This window comes from Mytilus galloprovincialis, chromosome 3, assembly GCF_965363235.1.
Source record: "Mytilus galloprovincialis chromosome 3, xbMytGall1.hap1.1, whole genome shotgun sequence".
NCBI lineage: Eukaryota > Metazoa > Mollusca > Bivalvia > Mytilida > Mytilidae > Mytilus > Mytilus galloprovincialis.
Genome location: NC_134840.1, coordinates 10,831,272 through 10,858,948, shown reverse-complemented (window position 1 = coordinate 10,858,948; position 27,677 = coordinate 10,831,272). Strand labels below are relative to the sequence as shown.

The 27,677-nt window shown below is 32.1% G+C and overlaps 1 protein-coding gene across 1 annotated transcript in view; it reads left to right on the top strand.

The window, feature by feature from the left end:
- Positions 1-27,677, top strand: part of LOC143069867 (ALK tyrosine kinase receptor-like) — a 54,747-nt gene that overhangs the window by 16,583 nt on the left and 10,487 nt on the right. Inside the window, exons 3-5 of the mRNA XM_076244671.1 lie at positions 5,587-5,651; positions 13,031-13,172; positions 14,102-14,202. Coding sequence (XP_076100786.1) covers positions 5,587-5,651; positions 13,031-13,172; positions 14,102-14,202 — 308 coding nt within the window. The remainder of the gene's footprint in view (positions 1-5,586; positions 5,652-13,030; positions 13,173-14,101; positions 14,203-27,677) is intronic.

The window sequence follows — 27,677 nt, the reverse complement described above, 5'->3', positions numbered from 1 at the left end:
TTTACCTCCATGGTTCATTTTCTATGTTGGTATATCTGACTAAAAAGCTAGAATTTTATCAAACAAAATTACATTATGATCGTACCAATGGATTTTTGTCATCCGGGTTCTCATCATCAAGGTCATAGGTATCAGGGTTCACAACAGGAAACCCAGCATTTCTAAACACAATGTTAATTTCCTACTCCGCCATTTAAAAAATTTATGTAAGTTACAACATTAGTTCTATCTGAGATATATTCAGCATTTCTTTTAGTAAGACTTTTGTTTAAAATATTTTAATAATAAAGGTCAATGACTGTATGTTCACAGGTTAATAATAAAGGTCATTGACTGTATGTTCACAGGTTAATAATAAAGGTTATTGACTGTATGTTCACAGGTTAATAATAAAGGTCATTGACTGTATGTTCACAGGTTAATAATAAAGGTCATTCACTGTATGTTCACAGGTTAATAATAAAGGTCATTCACTGTATGTTCACAGGTTAATAATAAAGGTCATTGACTATGTTCACAGGTTAATAATAAAGGCCATTGACTGTATGTTCACAGGTTAATAATAAAGGTCATTGACTGTATGTTCACAGGTTAATAATAAAGGTCATTGACTGTATGTTCACAGGTTAATAATAAAGGTTATTGACTGTATGTTCACAGGTTAATAATAAAGGTTATTGACTGTATGTCCACAGGTTAATAATAAAGGTTATTGACTGTATGTTCACAGGTTAATAATAAAGGTCATTGACTGTATGTTCACAGGTTAATAATAATAAAGGTCATTCACTGTATGTTCACAGGTTATAATATTAAAGGTCATTGACTGTGTGTTCACAGGTTAATAATAAAGGTCATTCACTGTATGTTCACAGGTTAACTAACACCTTGCTAATTTATTATCCTGAAAAAACATCATGTACACTTTAAATTCACAAATTATTTTGTGCATTTATTATTGTGATTTTGTAATTTTAGACAAAAATGCAATTTCAAATTTTTATAATATTGAGAAACATCCTGTTTAATTCATATAAAATTTTTCAAAATGCAACTGATCACCAATTAAGCAGACATAAAGTTAGTGTCCTATTGTGCATTTCCAAATCTAAGATCATTGAGTTTGTCAAATTTTGTTTAGATATTCTACTTCCTGGTATTAAAAGTCTCCTCTGACCCTCACAAGCTTTATTTTTTAAATGTCCCTCTGGTATCTTTTGCCCCTCTTTTGCATAGATGCCAACTATTACGATTTTTCCGTAGTTTTTCCGATTTTGCGATATAAACTACGCTATTACGGTCAAAGTCGAATAGTTACGGATTCCCAATCATCGACGTTCAATTTTGTAAAACGCGGATTTTTATCATTACTTTTCCGTCCGGGTCCAGTATTTAGGAAATGCCAATCTAATGCTTCCGGTTTCTCGGGAGTTATCAACCTATTGTTGGGTAACTAATTGACTTCCGAAGAGTCAAACTTGCATTTTATTAAGTAGCTTTTTCCCTTTCTCTACTTCTCCTTGACAAAACAAAAATGTTTGAGTCGAGAACATCTGAACAATTAATGAATGGAATACATACTACAGACAACATGTTAAATGACAAATTTTAGTGTACATCACTTTGCAACCACTCGTCAGTAATTTTGATTGGTAAATGCACGTTTATAAATGATTACTGAAAACTTTTCAAAAATACGGAAAATTTGATAGTTTGTTACTGATTGTGTCAAAAGGGGGTTGGCATCTATGCTTTTGTATACAATAAACAAATATGCAATGTTCAGACATACCCAAACCTTACATTAGTAATGAAATAAGGATATTCTATCTCTCTTACATGGTGGTTAAATTTAATTCAAATATAAGCCTAGTCTTAAAATATGTTTAATATTATAGAGAAAAAGATATCTCGAGTAGCAGTCAATATTACATTCTGTTAATTAAAAAGCTTGTAGTAAACTTTATATTGAGAGAGCACTAAACCAACTACAGCACAATACAAGAAGACTAAGTAAAACCATAAACTATTCATGTATTTTTTAGACACTGATATTTTATTGTTCAAGTAATGAAATTGTACTAAACAAATCTCTATATCAATTAAAATGTAGCAACTGTCAAGATGAACCACAGCAATGAAATCATTGTTACTCTGATGAATTGGCTGATTTCAATTAATTTATCAGATAGTTGTTTACGTCACATCATTTCTTTTGAAAAATAGGGTTATCTTGAAAAATCAGTTGACAAATACTTGTATAGGCTTTAAATGACTTGTTTTGACAAAAGATATTGTTGTGTTGACCTTTAATGGAGGTCAGAAATATCTGAGAATTGATTTATAATGATCATCAGAAATTGTCCATTACAATTTATCCAATGTTATGGATTTTATGTTTTCTGGATTTCAAGAGTCAAAGTATGTTTTGTTTACAGGACATTCATATAATTTTATTAAAGCTCTCCTTGAAATTGTGTAATCATGTAGCTATTAGTGTAGCTAAAAAAAATATGTGATAGTAGGCACATTGTCTATAAACTATTTAAAAAAAGGTATGGTACTGACTACTGAGTGAGTCAGCTCAAACCTATCACAAAAAGAATGAACAATTTTTGTAAGAAATGGATTTCTAAAACATTTTTTAATTGCTCATTTTTAAAAGTTTTCTTTTTATACGACCGCAAAAATTTTAATTTTTCGTCGTGTATATATATATATTGCTATCACGTCGGCGTCGTCGTCGTCATAATACTTTTAGTTTTCGCACTCTAAACTTTAGTAAAAGTGAATAGAAATCTATGAAATTTTAACACAAAGTTTATAACCACAAAAGGAAGGTTGGAATTGATTTTAGGAGTTTTAGTTCAAACAGTTTAGGAATTAGGGGCCAAAACGGGCCCAAATAAGCATTATTCTTGGTTTTCGCACCATAACTTTAGTATAAGTAAATAGAAATCTTTGAAATTTAAACACAAGGTTTATGACCATAAAAGGAAGGTTGTGTTTGATTTTGGGAGTTTTGGTCCCAACAGGTTTTTAGGAATAAGGGGCCCAAAGGGTCCAAAATTGAACCTTGTTTGATTTCATCAAAAATTGAATAATTGGGGTTCTTTGATATGCCGGATCTAACTGTGTATGTAGATTCTTAATTTTTGGTCCCGTTTTCCAATTGGTCTACATTAAGGTCCAAAGGGTCCAAAATTAAACTTAGTTTGATTTTAACAAAAATTGAATCCTTGGGGTTCTTTGATATGCTGAATCTAAAAATGTACTTAGATTTTTTATTATTGGCCCAGCTTTCAAGTTGGTCCAAATCGGGGTCCAAAATTAAACTTTGTTTGATTTCATCAAAAATTGAATAATTGGGGTTCTTTGATATGCCATATCTAACTGTGTATGTAGATTCTTAATTTTTAGTCCCGTTTTCAAATTGGTCTACATTAAATACCAAAGGGTCCAAAATTAAACTAAGTTTGATTTTAATAAAAATTGAATTCTTTGGCTTTTTTGATATGCTGAATTTAATCATGTACTTAGATTTTTGATTATGGGCCCAGTTTTCAAGTTGGTTCAAATCAGGATCCAAAATTATTATATTAAGTATTGTGCAATAGCAAGAAATTTTCAATTGCTCAGTATTCAGCAATAGCAAGAAATCTTCAATTGCACAGTATTGTGCAATAACAAAAAATGTTCAATTGCACAGTATTGTGCAATAGCAAGAAATCTTCAATTGCACAGTATTGTGCAATAGCAAATATTTTCAATTGCAACAGTATTGCACAATAGCAAAAAATATCTAATTGCACTATATTGTGCAATAGCAAGAAATTTTCAATTGATTGGAGTTATCTTTCTTTGTCCAGAATAGTAGTTGAATCAACTTAAATCATTGTTTTATACAATGCACAATGTATATTCACTTTTACTACCAACTGATAAATTAAAACACTCTTTACCATTCAGTGATAACAAGAACTTTTTGTTACATTTTAATATTTTATGATGTATTTAAATGAGTAGTTATTGTTGCAAACTCCATTAGAAATTTGAATTGAGATCAGTTTTGCAAAAAGGGAAAGGGGGATGTGAAAAAAAAATGGTGGGGGGGGGGGGGGTTAATTTTTCTCATTTCAGATTTCATAAATAAAAAGAAAATTTCTTCAAACATTTTTTTGAGAGGATTAATATTCAACAGCATAGTGATTGCTCAAAGACAAAAAACATATTTTAAGTTCATTAGACCATATTCATTCTGTGTCCAAAACCTATGCTGTGTCAACTATTTAATCACAAATCAAATTTAGAGCTGAATCCAGCTTGAATGATGTGTCCATACTTGCCCCAATCGTTCAGGGTTCAACCTATGCGGTCGTATAAAGCTGCGCCCTGCGGAGCATCTGGTTATCTTTTTGTGGAGATCTCATTAATAGTTATCCCACTCGGACTTGGTGTGTCAGTCACCCCGATGGCCGGAGGCCAGAGGTTGATCTAACACTGACACCAAGTCTGAGTGGGATAACTATTTTACATCCCAGCTGTTTTAGATTAGATGAAAAACCATTTACAATTCACAAAATCTAGTTTAGAACGCCACAAAACCATTATAATATACTTTATATATTACTATATGATGTATAACCCCTTATGACCCCCGAACACGATGAGTAGATATTTAACAATGCCAACTCGCCCCCTGGCCAATGGGCCCACACTATATCGCCACTTTATAAAAAAATCGACCCACTCTTGTTTACCGACTCGCCCCACTTTTGAAAAAGTGTAAAATCAAATTGAATAATCAGTCTAACAACTCACTTATTAACGAAAAGGGTTTAAACCCCACTGATTAAAGGTCTGCCAACTCGCCCCACTTATAAAAATATCTTGCTTCCTTTAAGTGTGTTAAATTATTGATAATTTCGTATCCAGTTGTCCTGATGTGGTATTTTGTGTCGTGGCTTGATATGCCAAAGGTCTTGAGTTCAAATCCCAGCATATACACTGGATTTTTTCTACGTGAATTTTGATAGCTAGTCTTTTCCGTATAATTAATTATAAGTTTTATAGTGGATTTGACATTCCTGCCAAAATGTTACAGAACAAAGGAAAGCATGCATAACAAAGGAAAACAAACTGGGGTGATCCGTCTCAGATCACCCCTGTTAGAACAAAGGAGCTGGGATGTAACATGCAAAAGTTTCTGTTAATTTTACCTTTTCTCTTGGGTCTTTATATGTTTTAAATATAATGTGAGTTGACAGCTGTTAAGTGTGTCTCAGTAAATTTACCTATATTGAAAGAAGTAAATAATTACAATTGAAAATAGATGAATTGTTAAATCTCTGATAAAACCTATTTGATTGCAGTTTCTTTTTATACAAAGTAGTTGCAAATTGGGTTTGGTGACATTACATGTCTTCAACAATATTTTGAGGATATCATGAAAGATTAGTTGCATTACTAACTGAGTTAGTATAATCCTATTACAATAAAGTATTGTTGTCTTTATAAGTCGCTCAAATCAAAATAGTCTGAAAGCCAAACTAAGTCATTATAATCCTATAACTTTCTTCTTTTCAGACTTTACCAGCACTTACTACAGAGCAAGCAGAATTAGACTTCTTAATGGAAGCTGTTATAATGAGGTAAGTTAACATATCAGGTATTTTTTGTATGTGGTCATGTGACTAAACTGAGAAGTATCATTTTATTAAACAGACAATAGTTTTATTCAAACATATTGCATTTCTATTGTACATAAAACCAGGCATACATGTCAGTTCTGTCTTTAAAGCTGGCTGACTAGCAGGTTAATGTTTCCCCAAAAGCTGAGCCAGGGATGTCAAATCAGAAACCAAGTTTGACGTGGATGTCAATCGACTTGCCTTAAGTTTTGACCACCATGTCAGACTTGGCTTTATGATTGACCACCATGTAAGACTTTGCTTCAGATTTGACCTCCATGTCAGACTTTGCTTCAGATTTGACCTTCATGTCAGACTTGGCTTCATGATTGACTTCCATGTCAGACTTTGCTTAGGTTTGACCTCCATGTCAGACTTTGCTTCAGATTTGACCTCCATGTCAGACTTGGCTTCATGATTGACCTCCATGTCAGACTATGCTTCAGATTTGACCTCCATGTCAGACTTTGGTTCAGATTTGACCTCCATGTCAGACTTGGCTTCATGATTGACCTCCATGTCAGACTATGCTTCAGATTTTACCTCCATGTCAGACTTTGGTTCAGATTTGACCTCCATGTCAGACTTGGCTTCATGATTTACCTCCGTGCAAGACTTGGCTTCATGATTGACCACCATGTAAGACTTTGCTTCATATTTGACCACCATGTTAGACTTTGCTTCAGATTTGACCTCCATGTTAGACTTGGCTTCAGATTTGACCTCCATGTTAGACTTTGCTTCAGATTTGACCTCCATGTCAGACTTGCCTAAAGTTTTGACCTCCATGTCAGACTTGGCTTCATGATTGAAAACCATGTTAGACTTTGCTTCATGATTGACCACCATGTCAGACTTTGCTACAGATTTGACCTCCATGTCAGACTTGCCTAAAGTTTTGACCACCATGTCAGACTTGGCTTCATGATTGAAAACCATATTAGACTCAGCTTCAGATTCAACCTGTATTTCAGACTTGGCTTCATGATTGACCTCCATGTCAGACTTGGCTTCATGATTGACCACCATGTCAGACTTGGCTTCAGATTTTACCTCCATGTTAGGTTTGGCTTAATGATTGACCTCCATGTAAGACTTTGCTTCAGATTTGACCTCCATGTCAGACTTTGCCTCTGATTGGACTTCCATGTTAGAGTTGGCTTCAGATTTGACTTCCATGTCAGACTTGGCTAAAGATTTGACCTCCATGTCAGAGATGGCTTCAGATTTGTCCAAGATTGACGAGGAGGTCAATTCTGAAGCCAAGTTTCACATGGAAATCAAATTTAATGCATAGTCTTACATGGAGGTCAAATCTGAAGCTGAGTCTTATCTGGAGGTCAAATCGGGAAATATCTCCTATGTGCATTGCTATTTAAAGTCTTGTTTTTTTATGCAGTTAGGCTGCATTATGCGAGCACCCTAGATTTGTGTTCTACCCAATAAATGCTGAAATACTTGCCATTGTTATTACCTAGCTCGCTACTATGTTATCTATAACTAATTGAACACTTTTTTAATACTTTTTATTCTGGATTACAAAAAATATGACCAGAAAAACCTTAAATGATCGTCGAAAAATTATCCAAAAGTTTTGAAGTTACACATAGGAAGTAGTGCTTATTAAGAATCCTTGTGTAGTTCATTATGACTTGTGCTTTTAGCTAAGATGTCAAAGAACAATTGTATGAAATATTTAATCGCCTAAAATGTCTTAAGACAAGTAGTTTAGATTTCCCAAATGGCAAAAGTTGTAGGGATATTGTTTGTCATCAATACGTAGTACAACTACTTCAGTAGTCTATTATATAATAAGTTCAACTGTTCATGCTGTTGGCGGCAATTTCAAATTAGAAAAAGAAATTTTCAATTTGGAGGCAGGTGTGCAAATTAGCGGTGGTCCGATGTCCGCGACCTTCCACTTTTGCAAGCGGAATTTCGACTAGGAAAGTTGGTTTCTAGCTATGCCCGGCGTAGTCACCTTCCACTTGAAAGAAAATAAGAAATTACTTTGCAAACTTTCCATGCAAGTCACCAGTCTCCAATTAAACGATCTAAAAACTTACTTTTTATCATTATTATTCATGACAGCGATGTTCATTTTGTTCAACGCTAGCTTTATACAGAAAATTGCCGACAAATATTGTATAAATTCGAGTAAAATCGTATCTGATTAACAAAAACAACATTGTAAACACATTACAATGGCGTCCGTGAAGACAAAATTTTACAATATCCGATCCGATTCCGTAAGCGGATAAGGATAATTCCGGGTTTGGCATCAATTACAAAATAAATCTATGCATGGTAAATGAATATAAACATTAGAATTGTAAACAAAAGATATATGTAAAAGAAAGAAAAAGTAGAAAAATATTTTATACAGAAACTCAAAATTACTTTTTGACAAATTTTAATTTAAAAATCCAATACAACGTGACAGCTGTGAACAGTATATCTAACAATATACATGTTCATGGTCACAGTCTAAATTTTCTTAATCAGTGATAAATGATGATAATGCATGTGAGATGCTTTTAAAGTGTAAACATATTACTGCAATTTCGAAGGGTTATTTGTTTTTCTCAATTTTGAAGGGTCAATTAAAATAGCTGAAAGTTTCTTTCTTTATTTTCACAAATAATGCAACTATATTATATATACCTGAATGTAAGTAAATCATATGATATATAGGTGGCATTCTTTGGGCCACTCTACCCCCTCCTGTTTGATAACTTGGAAATGGTCGAGCTCCCCACCCCATTCGTTTTTGATGCGTTTTGTTATTTGATTTTGCCATGTGATTATAGACTTTCCGAATTGATTTTCCTCTGAGTTCAGTATTTTTGTGATTTTACTTTTCCCCTAAAACATATGAGAGGCAGATCCATGAATTTAGGTTAGGAGGGGTGCAAACTTAAATTTTAGCCGAGCAGAGCGAGGCTAAAAAAAATTGAGGTAAAATTTTCGGAATATTCTTTATTAAGCTGAGAACAACCCATGCTTTGCAAATTTAAGGGGGGTGCAAGCCCACAACCCCCCCTTCCTGAATCCGCCCCTGCATATATTCAAGTATAGGACAATATAATAAATAAAAAATATAGGGGGTGTCCCTGGAGTTACCCCACCCCCTCCTGTTTGAGAACTTGGAAACGGTCGAGATCCACACCCCTTAACCATATATATTCATGTTTGTGACAATATGACAAATCAAATGAAATATAGGAAAAGTCGTTGGGGGTCACCCAACCCTTCCTGTTTTAGAATTTAAAAATGGTCAGATCCCCACCCCTCAACCATATATATTCATGTATGGGACAATATAACAAATCAGATGAAATATAGGGGAGTCCCTTGGGTCACCCCACCCCCTCCTGTTTGAGAATTTGAAACCCGTTGAGGTCGCCACCCCTTAACCATATATTCATGTACGGGACAATATAACAATTCAAATGAAGGATAGGGGGAGTCCCTGGGGTCACTGTACACCCTTCTGTTTGAGAACTTGGAAATGGTCAAGATCCTTACCCCTAAACCATATATACTCAACAATGGGACAATATAACAAATCAAATAAAATAATGGAGAAGTCCCTGTGGTCACCCCAACCCTCCTGTTTGAAAACTTGGAAACGGTTGAGATCGCCACACCAAAACAATATATATTCATGTATGGGCCAATTTAACTAATTAAATGAAATATAGGTGGAGTCCCTGGGGTCACCCTACCCCTTCCTGTTTGAGAACTTAGAAACCAATGAGATCCCCACCCCTAAACCATATATATTCATGTATGGGACAATATAACAAATAAAATGAAATGTAGGGGAAGTCCCTAGGGTCACCCTACCCCCAGTGGCGGATCAAGAAATTTTATAAGTGGGGGCCCGCTCCAGTCACGCTTGAGTGATTCCCTATATAAGCAACCAATTTTTTCCCAAAAAGGGGGGTGGCGGGCCCCCTGCCCCCTAAATCCTCTGCCTACCCCTACCTGTTTGAGAACTTGAAAACCGTTGAGATCCCCACCCCTAAATTATATACATTTGTATATTCATATGTATGGGACAAAATAACAAATCATTTACATTTACTATGGGCAGGTCAGTCAGACCTCACCTTTGATCCCTGTTGTAGTGAACATTTGTCTGATTCGTGTCTCATAACTTTTGTACTATAGAACACAAACTCAGTTTTCTTTCCAGGGAAACCAGTCCATTCATACTATTACATGTTCATACTAAGTCAACTTGAACTTCTAGCAGTCAAATAAAACCAAGGTTAACTACCAAGTAGAACAACTGCAATCATTGGGAACTTGTACCACTGCAGACTCACCATAAAAAAATATACATTGATATATGCATTGCTTTTGAAACCTTGATAACATGTAAATTATTTGCCTTAATAAATAAATCATTAGATAAACATAAATGTACTATATATGAATGTTTAATGTTGAGGCAACATTGCCACAGTTTTCATATTTACGGTTGCCTTGGTTTTTGGTTAACTGTCTTCAGCGCTTACAGCGCTTTGATTTAATTTGTTATAAGTGGTAATTTTTCAAAGGAACATCTTCATCACATTTTTAATACTGTTCCACATTTTTTCCAATTAAATTGGTTTGGTTTTTCTCTTAAAAGCTGTCATTTTCTCATTGAAATTATTTAAAGCCATGGCTTTAGCTTTCAGATTTTTTGCTAGGTCTGTTTTATATATATATTTGTCTGCCTTATTTTTCATTTGCATTAGGGTAATTCTGATAATTGATTTGTAGTTTTATTTATATACTCATTTTCTGTATTAAATCTTTCATACTTTTTTTTTAATGTGCTACATATTTTGCCAGTAGGTATTTTTTACAGACATAATGTGTTATTATATAGCAAAATATGTTCTGAGGTCAATTTATTTTTGAACTCAGTTTTAAAAGCAGCTAATTATTTATGACAATATTAAACAGCTTTTTAATTGAAATATGACCTTAACTAATTAAGAAAATAAAATGACCACATGCTTACATTATAACAATGAAAAAGTAAGTTATGTCATGACTGATAAATCCCAAAGTTTGTCTTGAGAAAATTATAGTGTTTCTAAAAATATGTTTAGCACACAGTACAATTTTATTTACAATTTAAGGCATCACTGTGATCAAATATGAAAACAAATAAACTTATTTATTTTTATTTCTTCACTATTCTATATTGAGTATAAGTATAGAAAAGTCTCTTACAGTGATCTATACTACATTTTAAATATTTGATTATTTAAGAAATTTCAAAGTAACTAACGGCTTTAGATTCAGTCAGTTTGATTCATACATTCTTCATAATCATGAAATTCCATAGAAAAATAATATAGGCCTTACATTTAAAAAGGAAATTACAAATTAGGTAATTCTCCTTGACCTGGCTGTTTGTTACATTTAAAGATTCCTAATTAATCTAGGAGAAATTTTAATTGAGGAAAAAGTCAAACCTGTTTATAAAACTAATTAGAATTAAGGATGGATTGAGCTCAATGTTAGGGTTAAAAGAATATTACACAAGAAGCTGTCAACAATTCATTTAAGTTCATGGAGAACAACTTTCAATGAATCTATTACAAATCAATTTTATCTTTTGGCTCCTCCAGATGTGTTTGTTAACTCCAAATCTCCTACGATTTGATCATCAATAGAACAATAGATTTACTTCACACAGTGAAGATTTTGTAGCATGGATGTTAGTGTGATCTATATTAAAAAAGTAAGGAAATATGATTGTCATTAATGAGACAACTTTCCCCTAGAGACCGAAGAAGTAAGATGATAACTATAAAGCACTGTGTGGCCTTTAACAATCAGAACTACAAAGCACTGTGTGGCCTTTAACAATCAGAACTACAAAGCACTGTGTGGCCTTTAACAATCAGAACTACAAAGCACTGTGTGGCCTTTAACAATCAGAACTACAAAGCACTGTGTGGCCTTTAACAATCAGAACTACAAAGCACTGTGTGGCCTTTAACAATCAGAACTACAAAGCACTGTGTGGCCTGTAACAATCAGAACTACAAAGCACTGTGTGGCCTTTAACAATCAGAACTACAAAGCACTGTGTGGCCTTTAACAATCAGAACTACAAAGCACTGTGTGGCCTTTAACAATCAGAACTACAAAGCACTGTGTGGCCTTTAACAATCAGAACTACAAAGCACTGTGTGGCCTTTAACAATCAGAACTACAAAGCACTGTGTGGCCTTTAACAATCAGAACTACAAAGCACTGTGTGGCCTTTAACAATCAGAACTACAAAGCACTGTGTGGCCTTTAACAATCAGAACTACAATGCACTGTGTGGCCTTTAACAATCAGAACTACAAAGCACTGTGTGGCCTTTAACAATCAGAACTACAAAGCACTGTGTGGCCTTTAACAATCAGAACTACAAAGCACTGTGTGGCCTTTAACAATCAGAACTACAAAGCACTGTGTGGCCTTTAACAATCAGAACTACAAAGCACTGTGTGGCCTTTAACAATCAGAACTATAAAGCACTGTGTGGCCTTTAACAATCAGAACTACAAAGCACTGTGTGGCCTTTAACAATCAGAACTACAAAGCACTGTGTGGCCTTTAACAATCAGAACTATAAAGCACTGTGTGGCCTTTAACAATCAGAACTACAAAGCACTGTGTGGCCTTTAACAATCAGAACTACAAAGCACTGTGTGGCTTTTAACAACCAGAACTACAAAGCACTGTGTGGCCTTTAACAACCAGAACTACAAAGCACTGTGTGGCCTTTAACAATCAGAACTACAAAGCACTGTGTGGCCTTTAACAATCAGAACTACAAAGCACTGTGTGGCCTTTAACAATCAGAACTACAAAGCACTGTGTGGCCTTTAACAATCAGAAAAACATGTCAAGTAAGCTACAGAAAACCAGGGCATAACAAATTGTTATACAATTCTGTTAACTTATGATGAAGTTGAAAATATCTATATATTTTAGATCCAGATGCAGATGCAATAATCTATCTCCCTATATGTCGTTTCTATATAACTGTTCTTTCTCCACACCTTACATTGGATTGTAATGAAGCCTTTTCATCTAGTTTGAGGCCTACACTGTTCAGAGAATGCTATACTGTTGTATGTCCATTATCTTGAAGATATTTTTTGCTCTTTGAAAGATATTATCAAAACTATCTAGTACAAACAAATGTATTAGTATATTCTAATTGTTAGCATGATTTGAACCGAGTCTATGAGGAAAAATGCAAGATTTGGGATATAATACCCTTGAAGTGTCCTAGTGCCAGACTGTCTGTATAACTTTTTCTTATTTTTCAGTAAATTTCAGCATCCAAACATTGTAAAGTTTATTGGTGTGTGTTTTGAATGTCATCCACGGTATATTATTCTTGAGTTATTAGAAGGTGGAGATTTGAAAACATTCCTACGAGAAATGAGACCAAAGTCAATGAGTTTAAAGGTAAGATTAATATTACAAGCACTACGGTAGTCTTTTGTAAACAGACTCCAGGAATTGTTCTATGCTAAAATTATTTCGCAAGTTTAAGTTTTTCAGAAGATTAACGACAAATTATCTTCCTACATACTATCATTTACATCTATTTGTCTGTTATCCCAACTGGTTTTTGGAATTGAGAGCCCCTGATCCCCTTGTGAAATTTCTCATTAAAAGCCTTTATATCAAATATCAAAGAATTGTAGTTTCCAAATAACTCATTTTAGGCATTTCCTTGTACAGTATTATAGTATTCAGACTGTTTATAATATTTTTAGGGTTCCATAATTTATTTCAATTCCAAAATATATATTACAGTTCTTTTTTAGCTCACCTGGACCAAAGGGCCAAGTGAGCTTTTCTCATTACTTGGCGTCTGGCGTCGTTAACTTTTACAAAAATCTTCTCTTCTGAAACTATTGGGCCAAATTTAACCAAACTTGGCCACAATCATCATTCGGGTATGTACATTGTAGTTTTAAAAATGTGTCCGGTGAACCGTCCAACCAACCAAGATGGCCGCCTTGGCTAAAAATAGAAAATAGGGGGAAAATGTAGATTTTGGCTTATATCTCTGAAACCAAAACATTTAGAGCAAATCTGACATGGAGTTTATCCATTGTTTATCAGGTCAATTTCTATCTGCCCTGAAAATATTTACAAAATATTTTTTCACTGTAACTACTGGGCCAAGTTCATTATAGATAGAGATAATTGTAAGCAGCAAGAATGTTCAGTAAGTAAGATCTACAAACACATCACCATCACTAAAACACAATTTTATCATGAATCCATTTGTGTCTTTTGTTTAATATGCACATAGACCAAGGTGAGCAACACAAGAGCCTCTAATTTTTGTAGAAAAAATATACTCAGTTTTTTTTTTTATATAGGGAACTATGACACCATCTTTGACATGTATAGACTTGCTCAAGATAGCCATAGACATTGCCAAAGGTTGTCAACATTTAGAAGATAAACATTTTATCCACAGGTGAGACAGTTACCAAGAATTGACTCATATAATTTATTTATAACGGGGCTTTAAACATGCTGTCTAGAAATAGTTGAAAGAAGGTTTATTTTAAAGATTTGATAAATAATTATTAACTCAATTGTTCTTCCACTAATGTAATGAAGGACTGCTGAACTGAATGATAGGGGCCATCTTGATTTGTGAGACTTTTAACTAATGCTGATCATCTGGATGAAGAACATCAATTAAAGGAGCTAGAATTAATCAGTTCTTAGAATATGTACTTTTAGTGGGCACTTTTACAATGGAGAATAAATTTGAAGACAACAATATTTTTTTAGCTCACCTGGCCTAAAAGGCCATGTGAGCTTTTCTCATCACTTGGCGTCCGTCGTCGTCGACGTCGTCGTCGTCGTCGTCGTCGTCGTCGTCTGTCGTCGTTAACAATTTTTCAAACATCTTCTCCTCTGAAACTACTGAATGGATTTGAATGAAACTTAACATGATTGTTCCTTAGTATATCCTGCACAAAATGTGCGCTTCGATTTTTGATCCGTCAAAAAACATGGCCGCCGTTACTTAAAATAGAACATAGGGGTCAAATGCAGTTTTTGGCTTATATCTCAAAAACGAAAGCATTTAGAGCAAATCTGACATGGGGTAAAAATGTTCATTAGGTCAATATCTATCAGCCCTGAAATTTTCAGATGAATCAAACAAACCATTGTTGGGTTGCTGCCACTTAATTGGTAATTTTAAGGAAATTTTGCAGTTTTTGGTCATTATCTTGAATATTATTATAGATAAAGATAAACTGTAAACAGCAAAAATGATCAGCAAAGTAAGATCTACAAATAAGTTTATATGACCAAAATTGTCAATTGACCCCTTAAGGGGTTATTGTCCTTTAATGACAATTTTTCACAATTTGTTCATCATATTTGCTAACTTTAAAAAATCTTCTCCTCTGAAACTACTGAATGGATTTGGTTAAAACTTAGCATGATTGTTCCTTAGATTATCCTGCACAAAGTGTGTGCTTTGATTTTTGATCCGTCAAAAAACATGGCCGCCGTTACTTAAAATAGAACATAGGGGTCAAATGCAGTTTTTGGCTTATATCTCAAAAACGAAAGCATTTAGAGCAAATCTGACATGGAGTAAAAATGTTCATTAGGTCAAGATCTATCAGCCCTGAAATTTTCAGATGAATCAAACAAACCATTGTTGGGTTGCTGCCACTTAATTGGTAATTTTAAGGAAATTTTGCAGTTTTTGGTCATTATCTTGAATATTATTATAGATAAAGATAAACTGTAAACAGCAAAAAAGATCAGCAAAGTAAGATCTACAAATAAGTTAATATGACCAAAATTGTCAATTGACCCCTTAAGGGGTTATTGTCCTTTAATGACAATTTTTCACAATTTGTTCATCATATTTGCTAACTTTAAAAATCTTCTCCTCTGAAACTACTGAATGGATTTGGTTAAAACTTAGCATGGTTGTTCCTTAGATTATCCTGCACAAAGTGTGTGCTTTGATTTTTGATCCGTCAAAAAACATGGCCGCCGTTACTTAAAATAGAACATAGGGGTCAAATGCAGTTTTTGGCTTATATCTCAAAAACGAAAGCATTAAGAGCAAATCTGACATGGAGTAAAAATGTTCATTAGGTCAATATCTATCAGCCCTGAAATTTTCAGATGAATCAAACATCCAATTGTTGGGTTGCTGCCACTTAATTGGTAATTTTAAGGAAATTTTGCAGTTTTTGGTCATTATCTTGAATATTATTATAGATAAAGATAAACTGTAAACAGCAAATATGATCAGCAAAGTAAGATCTACAAATAAGTCAATTTGACCAAAATTGTCAATTGACCTCTTTAGGAGTTATTGCCCTTTAAAGACTTTTTTCACAATTTGTTCATCATGTTGACTTACTTTAAAAAATCTTCTCTTATGAAACTGCTGTATCAATTTCAGCCAAACTTAGGCTAAATGAGTTTCAGAGTTTCAGAGTATCTTGTATAAATTTTATATTTCATTTCCTTGTATGTCAAGAAACATAGCTCCTATGGCTAAAATAGAACATAGGAGAAAATGATTTTTTTTTGCTTTTGATGAAAATAGGACGATTCAAAGAACATTTAGAGGTTAGAAAGTTAAATAACCTCTGTTTCTATCTACAGAAAACAAAAATCATTCCATAAGACATGTCAATTAGAGGTCAGAAAGTTAAATAACCTCTGTTTCTATCTACAGAAAACAAAAATCATTCCATACGACATGTCAATTAGAGGTTAGAAAGTTAAATAACCTCTGTTTCTATCAACAGAAAACAAAAATCATTCCATAAGACATGTCAATTAGAGGTCAGAAAGTTAAATAACCTCTGTTTCTATCTACAGAAAACAAAAATCATTCCATAAGACATGTCAATTAGAGGTCAGAAAGTTAAATAACCTCTGTTTCTATCAACAGAAAACAAAAATCATTCCATAAGACATGTCAATTAGAGGTCAGAAAGTTAAATAACCTCTGTTTCTATCTACAGAAAACAAAAATCATTCCATAAGACATGTCAATTAGAGGTCAGAAAGTTAAATAACCTCTGTTTCTATCAACAGAAAACAAAAATCATTCCATAAGACATGTCAATTAGAGGTCAGAAAGTTAAATAACCTCTGTTTCTATCTACAGAAAACAAAAATCATTCCATAAGACATGTCAATTAGAGGTCAGAAAGTTAAATAACCTCTGTTTCTATCAACAGAAAACAAAAATCATTCCATAAGACATGTCAATTAGAGGTTAGAAAGTTAAATAACCTCTGTTTCTATCTACAGAAAACAAAAATCATTCCATAAGACATGTCAATTAGAGGTCAGAAAGTTAAATAACCTCTGTTTCTATCTACAGAAAACAAAAATCATTCCATAAGACATGTCAATTAGAGGTCAGAAAGTTAAATAACCTCTGTTTCTATCTACAGAAAACAAAAATCATTCCATAAGACATGTCAATTAGAGGTCAGAAAGTTAAATAACCTCTGTTTCTATCTACAGAAAACAAAAATCATTCCATAAGACATGTCAATTAGAGGTCAGAAAGTTAAATAACCTCTGTTTCTATCTACAGAAAACAAAAATCATTCCATAAGACATGTCAATTAGAGGTCAGAAAGTTAAATAACCTCTGTTTCTATCTACAGAAAACAAAAATCATTCCATAAGACATGTCAATTAGAGGTCAGAAAGTTAAATAACCTCTGTTTCTATCTACAGAAAACAAAAATCATTCCATAAGACATGTCAATTAGAGGTCAGAAAGTTAAATAACCTCTGTTTCTATCTACAGAAAACAAAAATCATTCCATACGACATGTCAATTAGAGGTTAGAAAGTTAAATAACCTCTGTTTCTATCTACAGAAAACAAAAATCATTCCATAAGACATGTCAATTAGAGGTCAGAAAGTTAAATAACCTCTGTTTCTATCAACAGAAAACAAAAATCATTCCATAAGACATGTCAATTAGAGGTCAGAAAGTTAAATAACCTCTGTTTCTATCTACAGAAAACAAAAATCATTCCATAAGACATGTCAATTAGAGGTCAGAAAGTTAAATAACCTCTGTTTCTATCTACAGAAAACAAAAATCATTCCATAAGACATGTCAATTAGAGGTCAGAAAGTTAAATAACCTCTGTTTCTATCTACAGAAAACAAAAATCATTCCATAAGACATGTCAATTAGAGGTCAGAAAGTTAAATAACCTCTGTTTCTATCTACAGAAAACAAAAATCATTCCATAAGACATGTCAATTAGAGGTCAGAAAGTTAAATAACGTCTGTTTCTATCAACAGAAAACAAAAATCATTCCATAAGACATGTCAATTAGAGGTCAGAAAGTTAAATAACGTCTGTTTCTATCAACAGAAAACAAAAATCATTCCATAAGACATGTCAATTAGAGGTCAGAAAGTTAAATAACCTCTGTTTCTATCAACAGAAAACAAAAATCATTCCATAAGACATGTCAATTAGAGGTCAGAAAGTTAAATAACCTCTGTTTCTATCTACAGAAAACAAAAATCATTCCATAAGACATGTCAATTAGAGGTCAGAAAGTTAAATAACCTCTGTTTCTATCAACAGAAAACAAAAATCATTCCATAAGACATGTCAATTAGAGGTCAGAAAGTTAAATAACCTCTGTTTCTATCTACAGAAAACAAAAATCATTCCATAAGACATGTCAATTAGAGGTCAGAAAGTTAAATAACCTCTGTTTCTATCAACAGAAAACAAAAATCATTCCATAAGACATGTCAATTAGAGGTCAGAAAGTTAAATAACCTCTGTTTCTATCTACAGAAAACAAAAATCATCCATAAGACATGTCAATTAGAGGTCAGAAAGTTAAATAACCTCTGTTTCTATCTACAGAAAACAAAAATCATCCATAAGACATGTCAATTAGAGGTCAGAAAGTTAAATAACCTCTGTTTCTATCAACAGAAAACAAAAATCATTCCATAAGACATGTCAATTAGAGGTCAGAAAGTTAAATAACCTCTGTTTCTATCTACAGAAAACAAAAATCATTCCATAAGACATGTCAATTAGAGGTCAGAAAGTTAAATAACCTCTGTTTCTATCAACAGAAAACAAAAATCATTCCATAAGACATGTCAATTAGAGGTCAGAAAGTTAAATAACCTCTGTTTCTATCTACAGAAAACAAAAATCATTCCATAAGACATGTCAATTAGAGGTCAGAAAGTTAAATAACCTCTGTTTCTATCTACAGAAAACAAAAATCATTCCATAAGACATGTCAATTAGAGGTCAGAAAGTTAAATAACCTCTGTTTCTATCAACAGAAAACAAAAATCATTCCATAAGACATGTCAATTAGAGGTCAGAAAGTTAAATAACCTCTGTTTCTATCTACAGAAAACAAAAATCATTCCATAAGACATGTCAATTAGAGGTCAGAAAGTTAAATAACCTCTGTTTCTATCAACAGAAAACAAAAATCATTCCATAAGACATGTCAATTAGAGGTCAGAAAGTTAAATAACCTCTGTTTCTATCTACAGAAAACAAAAATCATTCCATACGACATGTCAATTAGAGGTTAGAAAGTTAAATAACCTCTGTTTCTATCTACAGAAAACAAAAATCATTCCATAAGACATGTCAATTAGAGGTCAGAAAGTTAAATAACCTCTGTTTCTATCAACAGAAAACAAAAATCATTCCATAAGACATGTCAATTAGAGGTCAGAAAGTTAAATAACCTCTGTTTCTATCTACAGAAAACAAAAATCATTCCATAAGACATGTCAATTAGAGGTCAATAAGTTAAATAACCTCTGTTTCTATCTACAGAAAACAAAAATCATTCCATAAGACATGTCAATTAGAGGTCAGAAAGTTAAATAACCTCTGTTTCTATCTACAGAAAACAAAAATCATTCCATAAGACATGTCAATTAGAGGTCAGAAAGTTAAATAACCTCTGTTTCTATCAACAGAAAACAAAAATCATTCCATAAGACATGTCAATTAGAGGTCAGAAAGTTAAATAACCTCTGTTTCTATCTACAGAAAACAAAAATCATTCCATAAGACATGTCAATTAGAGGTCAGAAAGTTAAATAACCTCTGTTTCTATCAACAGAAAACAAAAATCATTCCATAAGACATGTCAATTAGAGGTCAGAAAGTTAAATAACCTCTGTTTCTATCAACAGAAAACAAAAATCATTCCATAAGACATGTCAATTAGAGGTCAGAAAGTTAAATAACCTCTGTTTCTATCAACAGAAAACAAAAATCATCCATAAGACATGTCAATTAGAGGTTAGAAAGTTAAATAACCTCTAGCTAGCTGTTTCTATCTACAGAAAACAACAATCATTCCATAAGACATGTCAATTAGAGGTCAGAAAGTTAAATAACCTCTGTTTCTATCTACAGAAAACAAAAATCATTCCATAAGACATGTCAATTAGAGGTCAGAAAGTTAAATAACCTCTGTTTCTATCAACAGAAAACAAAAATCATTCCATAAGACATGTCAATTAGAGGTTAGAAAGTTAAATAACCTCTGTTTCTATCTACAGAAAACAAAAATCATTCCATAAGACATGTCAATTAGAGGTCAGAAAGTTAAATAACCTCTGTTTCTATCAACAGAAAACAAAAATCATTCCATAAGACATGTCAATTAGAGGTCAGAAAGTTAAATAACCTCTGTTTCTATCTACAGAAAACAAAAATCATTCCATACGACATGTCAATTAGAGGTTAGAAAGTTAAATAACCTCTGTTTCTATCTACAGAAAACAAAAATCATTCCATAAGACATGTCAATTAGAGGTCAGAAAGTTAAATAACCTCTGTTTCTATCAACAGAAAACAAAAATCATTCCATAAGACATGTCAATTAGAGGTTAGAAAGTTAAATAACCTCTGTTTCTATCTACAGAAAACAAAAATCATTCCATAAGACATGTCAATTAGAGGTTAGAAAGTTAAATAACCTCTGTTTCTATCTACAGAAAACAAAAATCATTCCATAAGACATGTCAATTAGAGGTCAGAAAGTTAAATAACCTCTAGCTAGCTGTTTCTATCAACAGAAAACAAAAATCATTCCATAAGACATGTCAATTAGAGGTTAGAAAGTTAAATAACCTCTGTTTCTATCTACAGAAAACAAAAATCATTCCATAAGACATGTCAATTAGAGGTCAGAAAGTTAAATAACCTCTGTTTCTATCAACAGAAAACAAAAATCATTCCATAAGACATGTCAATTAGAGGTTAGAAAGTTAAATAACCTCTAGCTAGCTGTTTCTATCAACAGAAAACAAAAATCATTCCATAAGACATGTCAATTAGAGGTCAGAAAGTTAAATAACCTCTGTTTCTATCTACAGAAAACAAAAATCATTCCATAAGACATGTCAATTAGAGGTTAGAAAGTTAAATAACCTCTGTTTCTATCTACAGAAAACAAAAATCATTCCATAAGACATGTCAATTAGAGGTCAGAAAGTTAAATAACCTCTGTTTCTATCTACAGAAAACAAAAATCATTATATAAGACATGTCAATTAGAGGTCAGAAAGTTAAATAACGTCTGTTTCTATCAACAGAAAACAAAAATCATTCCATAAGACATGTCAATTAGAGGTCAGAAAGTTAAATAACCTCTGTTTCTATCTACAGAAAACAAAAATCATTCCATAAGACATGTCAATTAGAGGTCAGAAAGTTAAATAACCTCTGTTTCTATCTACAGAAAACAAAAATCATTCCATAAGACATGTCAATTAGAGGTCAGAAAGTTAAATAACCTCTGTTTCTATCAACAGAAAACAAAAATCATTCCATAAGACATGTCAATTAGAGGTCAGAAAGTTAAATAACGTCTGTTTCTATCAACAGAAAACAAAAATCATTCCATAAGACATGTCAATTAGAGGTCAGAAAGTTAAATAACCTCTGTTTCTATCTACAGAAAACAAAAATCATTCCATACGACATGTCAATTAGAGGTCAGAAAGTTAAATAACCTCTGTTTCTATCTACAGAAAACAAAAATCATTCCATAAGACATGTCAATTAGAGGTCAGAAAGTTAAATAACCTCTGTTTCTATCTACAGAAAACAAAAATCATCCATAAGACATGTCAATTAGAGGTCAGAAAGTTAAATAACCTCTGTTTCTATCTACAGAAAACAAAAATCATCCATAAGACATGTCAATTAGAGGTCAGAAAGTTAAATAACGTCTGTTTCTATCAACAGAAAACAAAAATCATTCCATAAGACATGTCAATTAGAGGTCAGAAAGTTAAATAACCTCTGTTTCTATCTACAGAAAACAAAAATCATTCCATAAGACATGTCAATTAGAGGTCAGAAAGTTAAATAACCTCTGTTTCTATCTACAGAAAACAAAAATCATTCCATAAGACATGTCAATTAGAGGTCAGAAAGTTAAATAACCTCTGTTTCTATCAACAGAAAACAAAAATCATTCCATAAGACATGTCAATTAGAGGTCAGAAAGTTAAATAACCTCTGTTTCTATCTACAGAAAACAAAAATCATTCCATACGACATGTCAATTAGAGGTTAGAAAGTTAAATAACCTCTGTTTCTATCTACAGAAAACAAAAATCATTCCATAAGACATGTCAATTAGAGGTCAGAAAGTTAAATAACCTCTGTTTCTATCTACAGAAAACAAAAATCATTCCATAAGACATGTCAATTAGAGGTCAGAAAGTTAAATAACCTCTGTTTCTATCTACAGAAAACAAAAATCATTCCATAAGACATGTCAATTAGAGGTCAGAAAGTTAAATAACCTCTGTTTCTATCAACAGAAAACAAAAATCATTCCATAAGACATGTCAATTAGAGGTCAGAAAGTTAAATAACCTCTGTTTCTATCAACAGAAAACAAAAATCATTCCATACGACATGTCAATTAGAGGTCAGAAAGTTAAATAACCTCTGTTTCTATCAACAGAAAACAAAAATCATTCCATAAGACATGTCAATTAGAGGTCAGAAAGTTAAATAACCTCTGTTTCTATCTACAGAAAACAAAAATCATTATATAAGACATGTCAATTAGAGGTTAGAAAGTTAAATAACCTCTGTTTCTATCTACAGAAAACAAAAATCATTCCATAAGACATGTCAATTAGAGGTCAGAAAGTTAAATAACCTCTGTTTCTATCAACAGAAAACAAAAATCATTCCATAAGACATGTCAATTAGAGGTCAGAAAGTTAAATAACCTCTGTTTCTATCTACAGAAAACAAAAATCATTCCATAAGACATGTCAATTAGAGGTCAGAAAGTTAAATAACCTCTGTTTCTATCAACAGAAAACAAAAATCATTCCATAAGACATGTCAATTAGAGGTCAGAAAGTTAAATAACCTCTGTTTCTATCTACAGAAAACAAAAATCATTCCATAAGACATGTCAATTAGAGGTCAGAAAGTTAAATAACCTCTGTTTCTATCAACAGAAAACAAAAATCATTCCATAAGACATGTCAATTAGAGGTCAGAAAGTTAAATAACCTCTGTTTCTATCTACAGAAAACAAAAATCATTCCATAAGACATGTCAATTAGAGGTCAGAAAGTTAAATAACCTCTGTTTCTATCAACAGAAAACAAAAATCATTCCATAAGACATGTCAATTAGAGGTTAGAAAGTTAAATAACCTCTAGCTAGCTGTTTCTATCAACAGAAAACAAAAATCATTCCATAAGACATGTCAATTAGAGGTCAGAAAGTTAAATAACCTCTGTTTCTATCTACAGAAAACAAAAATCATTCCATAAGACATGTCAATTAGAGGTCAGAAAGTTAAATAACCTCTGTTTCTATCTACAGAAAACAAAAATCATTCCATAAGACATGTCAATTAGAGGTTAGAAAGTTAAATAACCTCTAGCTAGCTGTTTCTATCAACAGAAAACAAAAATCATTCCATAAGACATGTCAATTAGAGGTCAGAAAGTTAAATAACCTCTGTTTCTATCTACAGAAAACAAAAATCATTCCATAAGACATGTCAATTAGAGGTCAGAAAGTTAAATAACCTCTGTTTCTACCTACAGAAAACAAAAATCATTCCATAAGACATGTCAATTAGAGGTCAGAAAGTTAAATAACCTCTGTTTCTATCTACAGAAAACAAAAATCATTCCATAAGACATGTCAATTAGAGGTCAGAAAGTTAAATAACCTCTGTTTCTATCTACAGAAAACAAAAATCATTCCATAAGACATGTCAATTAGAGGTCAGAAAGTTAAATAACCTCTGTTTCTATCAACAGAAAACAAAAATCATTCCATAAGACATGTCAATTAGAGGTCAGAAAGTTAAATAACCTCTGTTTCTATCTACAGAAAACAAAAATCATTATATAAGACATGTCAATTAGAGGTTAGAAAGTTAAATAACCTCTGTTTCTATCTACAGAAAACAAAAATCATTCCATAAGACATGTCAATTAGAGGTCAGAAAGTTAAATAACCTCTGTTTCTATCTACAGAAAACAAAAATCATTCCATAAGACATGTCAATTAGAGGTCAGAAAGTTAAATAACCTCTGTTTCTATCAACAGAAAACAAAAATCATTCCATAAGACATGTCAATTAGAGGTCAGAAAGTTAAATAACCTCTGTTTCTATCAACAGAAAACAAAAATCATTCCATAAGACATGTCAATTAGAGGTCAGAAAGTTAAATAACCTCTGTTTCTATCTACAGAAAACAAAAATCATTCCATAAGACATGTCAATTAGAGGTCAGAAAGTTAAATAACCTCTGTTTCTATCTACAGAAAACAAAAATCATTCCATAAGACATGTCAATTAGAGGTCAGAAAGTTAAATAACCTCTGTTTCTATCTACAGAAAACAAAAATCATTATATAAGACATGTCAATTAGAGGTCAGAAAGTTAAATAACCTCTGTTTCTATCTACAGAAAACAAAAATCATTCCATAAGACATGTCAATTAGAGGTTAGAAAGTTAAATAACCTCTGTTTCTATCTACAGAAAACAAAAATCATTCCATAAGACATGTCAATTAGAGGTCAGAAAGTTAAATAACCTCTGTTTCTATCAACAGAAAACAAAAATCATTCCATAAGACATGTCAATTAGAGGTCAGAAAGTTAAATAACCTCTGTTTCTATCAACAGAAAACAAAAATCATTCCATAAGACATGTCAATTAGAGGTCAGAAAGTTAAATAACCTCTGTTTCTATCAACAGAAAACAAAAATCATTCCATAAGACATGTCAATTAGAGGTTAGAAAGTTAAATAACCTCTGTTTCTATCTACAGAAAACAAAAATCATTCCATAAGACATGTCAATTAGAGGTCAGAAAGTTAAATAACCTCTGTTTCTATCTACAGAAAACAAAAATCATTCCATAAGACATGTCAATTAGAGGTCAGAAAGTTAAATAACCTCTGTTTCTATCTACAGAAAACAAAAATCATTCCATAAGACATGTCAATTAGAGGTCAGAAAGTTAAATAACCTCTGTTTCTATCTACAGAAAACAAAAATCATTCCATAAGACATGTCAATTAGAGGTCAGAAAGTTAAATAACCTCTGTTTCTATCAACAGAAAACAAAAATCATTCCATAAGACATGTCAATTAGAGGTCAGAAAGTTAAATAACCTCTGTTTCTATCTACAGAAAACAAAAATCATTCCATAAGACATGTCAATTAGAGGTCAGAAAGTTAAATAACCTCTGTTTCTATCTACAGAAAACAAAAATCATTCCATAAGACATGTCAATTAGAGGTTAGAAAGTTAAATAACCTCTGTTTCTATCTACAGAAAACAAAAATCATTCTATAAGACATGTCAATTAGAGGTCAGAAAGTTAAATAACGTCTGTTTCTATCAACAGAAAACAAAAATCATTCCATAAGACATGTCAATTAGAGGTCAGAAAGTTAAATAACCTCTGTTTCTATCAACAGAAAACAAAAATCATTATATAAGACATGTCAATTAGAGGTCAGAAAGTTAAATAACCTCTGTTTCTATCAACAGAAAACAAAAATCATTCCATAAGACATGTCAATTAGAGGTCAATAAGTTAAATAACCTCTGTTTCTATCAACAGAAAACAAAAATCATTCCATAAGACATGTCAATTAGAGGTTAGAAAGTTAAATAACCTCTGTTTCTATCTACAGAAAACAAAAATCATTATATAAGACATGTCAATTAGAGGTTAGAAAGTTAAATAACCTCTAGCTAGCTGTTTCTATCTACAGAAAACAAAAATCATTCCATAAGACATGTCAATTAGAGGTTAGAAAGTTAAATAACCTCTGTTTCTATCTACAGAAAACAAAAATCATTCCATAAGACATGTCAATTAGAGGTTAGAAAGTTAAATAACCTCTGTTTCTATCTACAGAGATATAGCTGCAAGGAACTGTCTATTAACGTGTAAAGGACCAAACAGAAAATGCAAGATTGCAGATTTTGGTATGACAAAAGACATATACAGGTATATATATGTTCTCAAACATTTTGGTATGACAAAAGACAAATACATGTATGTTCTTAAACATTTTGGTATGACAAGAGACATATACAAGTATGTTCTCAAACATTTTGGTATGACAAACGACATATATACAAGTATGTTCTTAAACATTTTGGTATGACAAAAGACATATACATGTATGTTCTTAAACATTTTGGTATGACAAAAGACAAATACATGTATGTTCTTAAACATTTTGGTATGACAAAAGACATATATACAAGTATGTTCTTAAACATTTTGGTATGACAAGAGACATATACAAGTATGTTCTCAAACATTTTGGTATGACAAACGACATATATACAAGTATGTTCTTAAACATTTTGGTATGACAAACGACATATATACAAGTATGTTCTTAAACATTTTGGTATGACAAAAGACATATATACAAGTATGTTCTTAAACATTTTGGTATGACAAAAGACAAATACATGTATGTTCTTAAACATTTTGGTATTACAAGAGACATATACAAGTATGTTCTCAAACATTTTGGTATGACAAAAGACATATACAAGTATGTTCTCAAACATTTTGGTATGACAAAAGACATATACATGTATGTTCTCAAACATTTTAGTATGACAAACGACATATATACAAGTATGTTCTTAAACATTTTGGTATGACAAAAGACAAATACATGTATGTTCTCAAACATTTTGGTATGACAAAAGACATATACATGTATGTTCTGAAACATTTTGGTATGACAAAAGACATATACATGTATGTTCTCAAACATTTTAGTATGACAAACGACATATATACAAGTATGTTCTTAAACATTTTGGTATGACAAAAGACAAATACATGTATGTTCTTAAACATTTTGGTATTACAAGAGACATATACAAGTATGTTCTCAAACATTTTGGTATGACAAAAGACATATATACAAGTATGTTCTCAAACATTTTGGTATGACAAAAGACATATACAAGTATGTTCTCAAACATTTTGGTATGACAAAAGACATATACAAGTATGTTCTCAAACATTTTAGTATGACAAACGACATATATACAAGTATGTTCTTAAACATTTTGGTATGACAAAAGACATATATACAAGTATGTTCTTAAACATTTTGGTATGACAAACGACATATATACAAGTATGTTCTTAAACATTTTGGTATGACAAAAGACATATATACAAGTATGTTCTTAAACATTTTGGTATGACAAAAGACAAATACATGTATGTTCTTAAACATTTTGGTATTACAAGAGACATATACAAGTATGTTCTCAAACATTTTGGTATGACAAAAGACATATACAAGTATGTTCTCAAACATTTTAGTATGAAAATTGAAATGACATTCAGTGG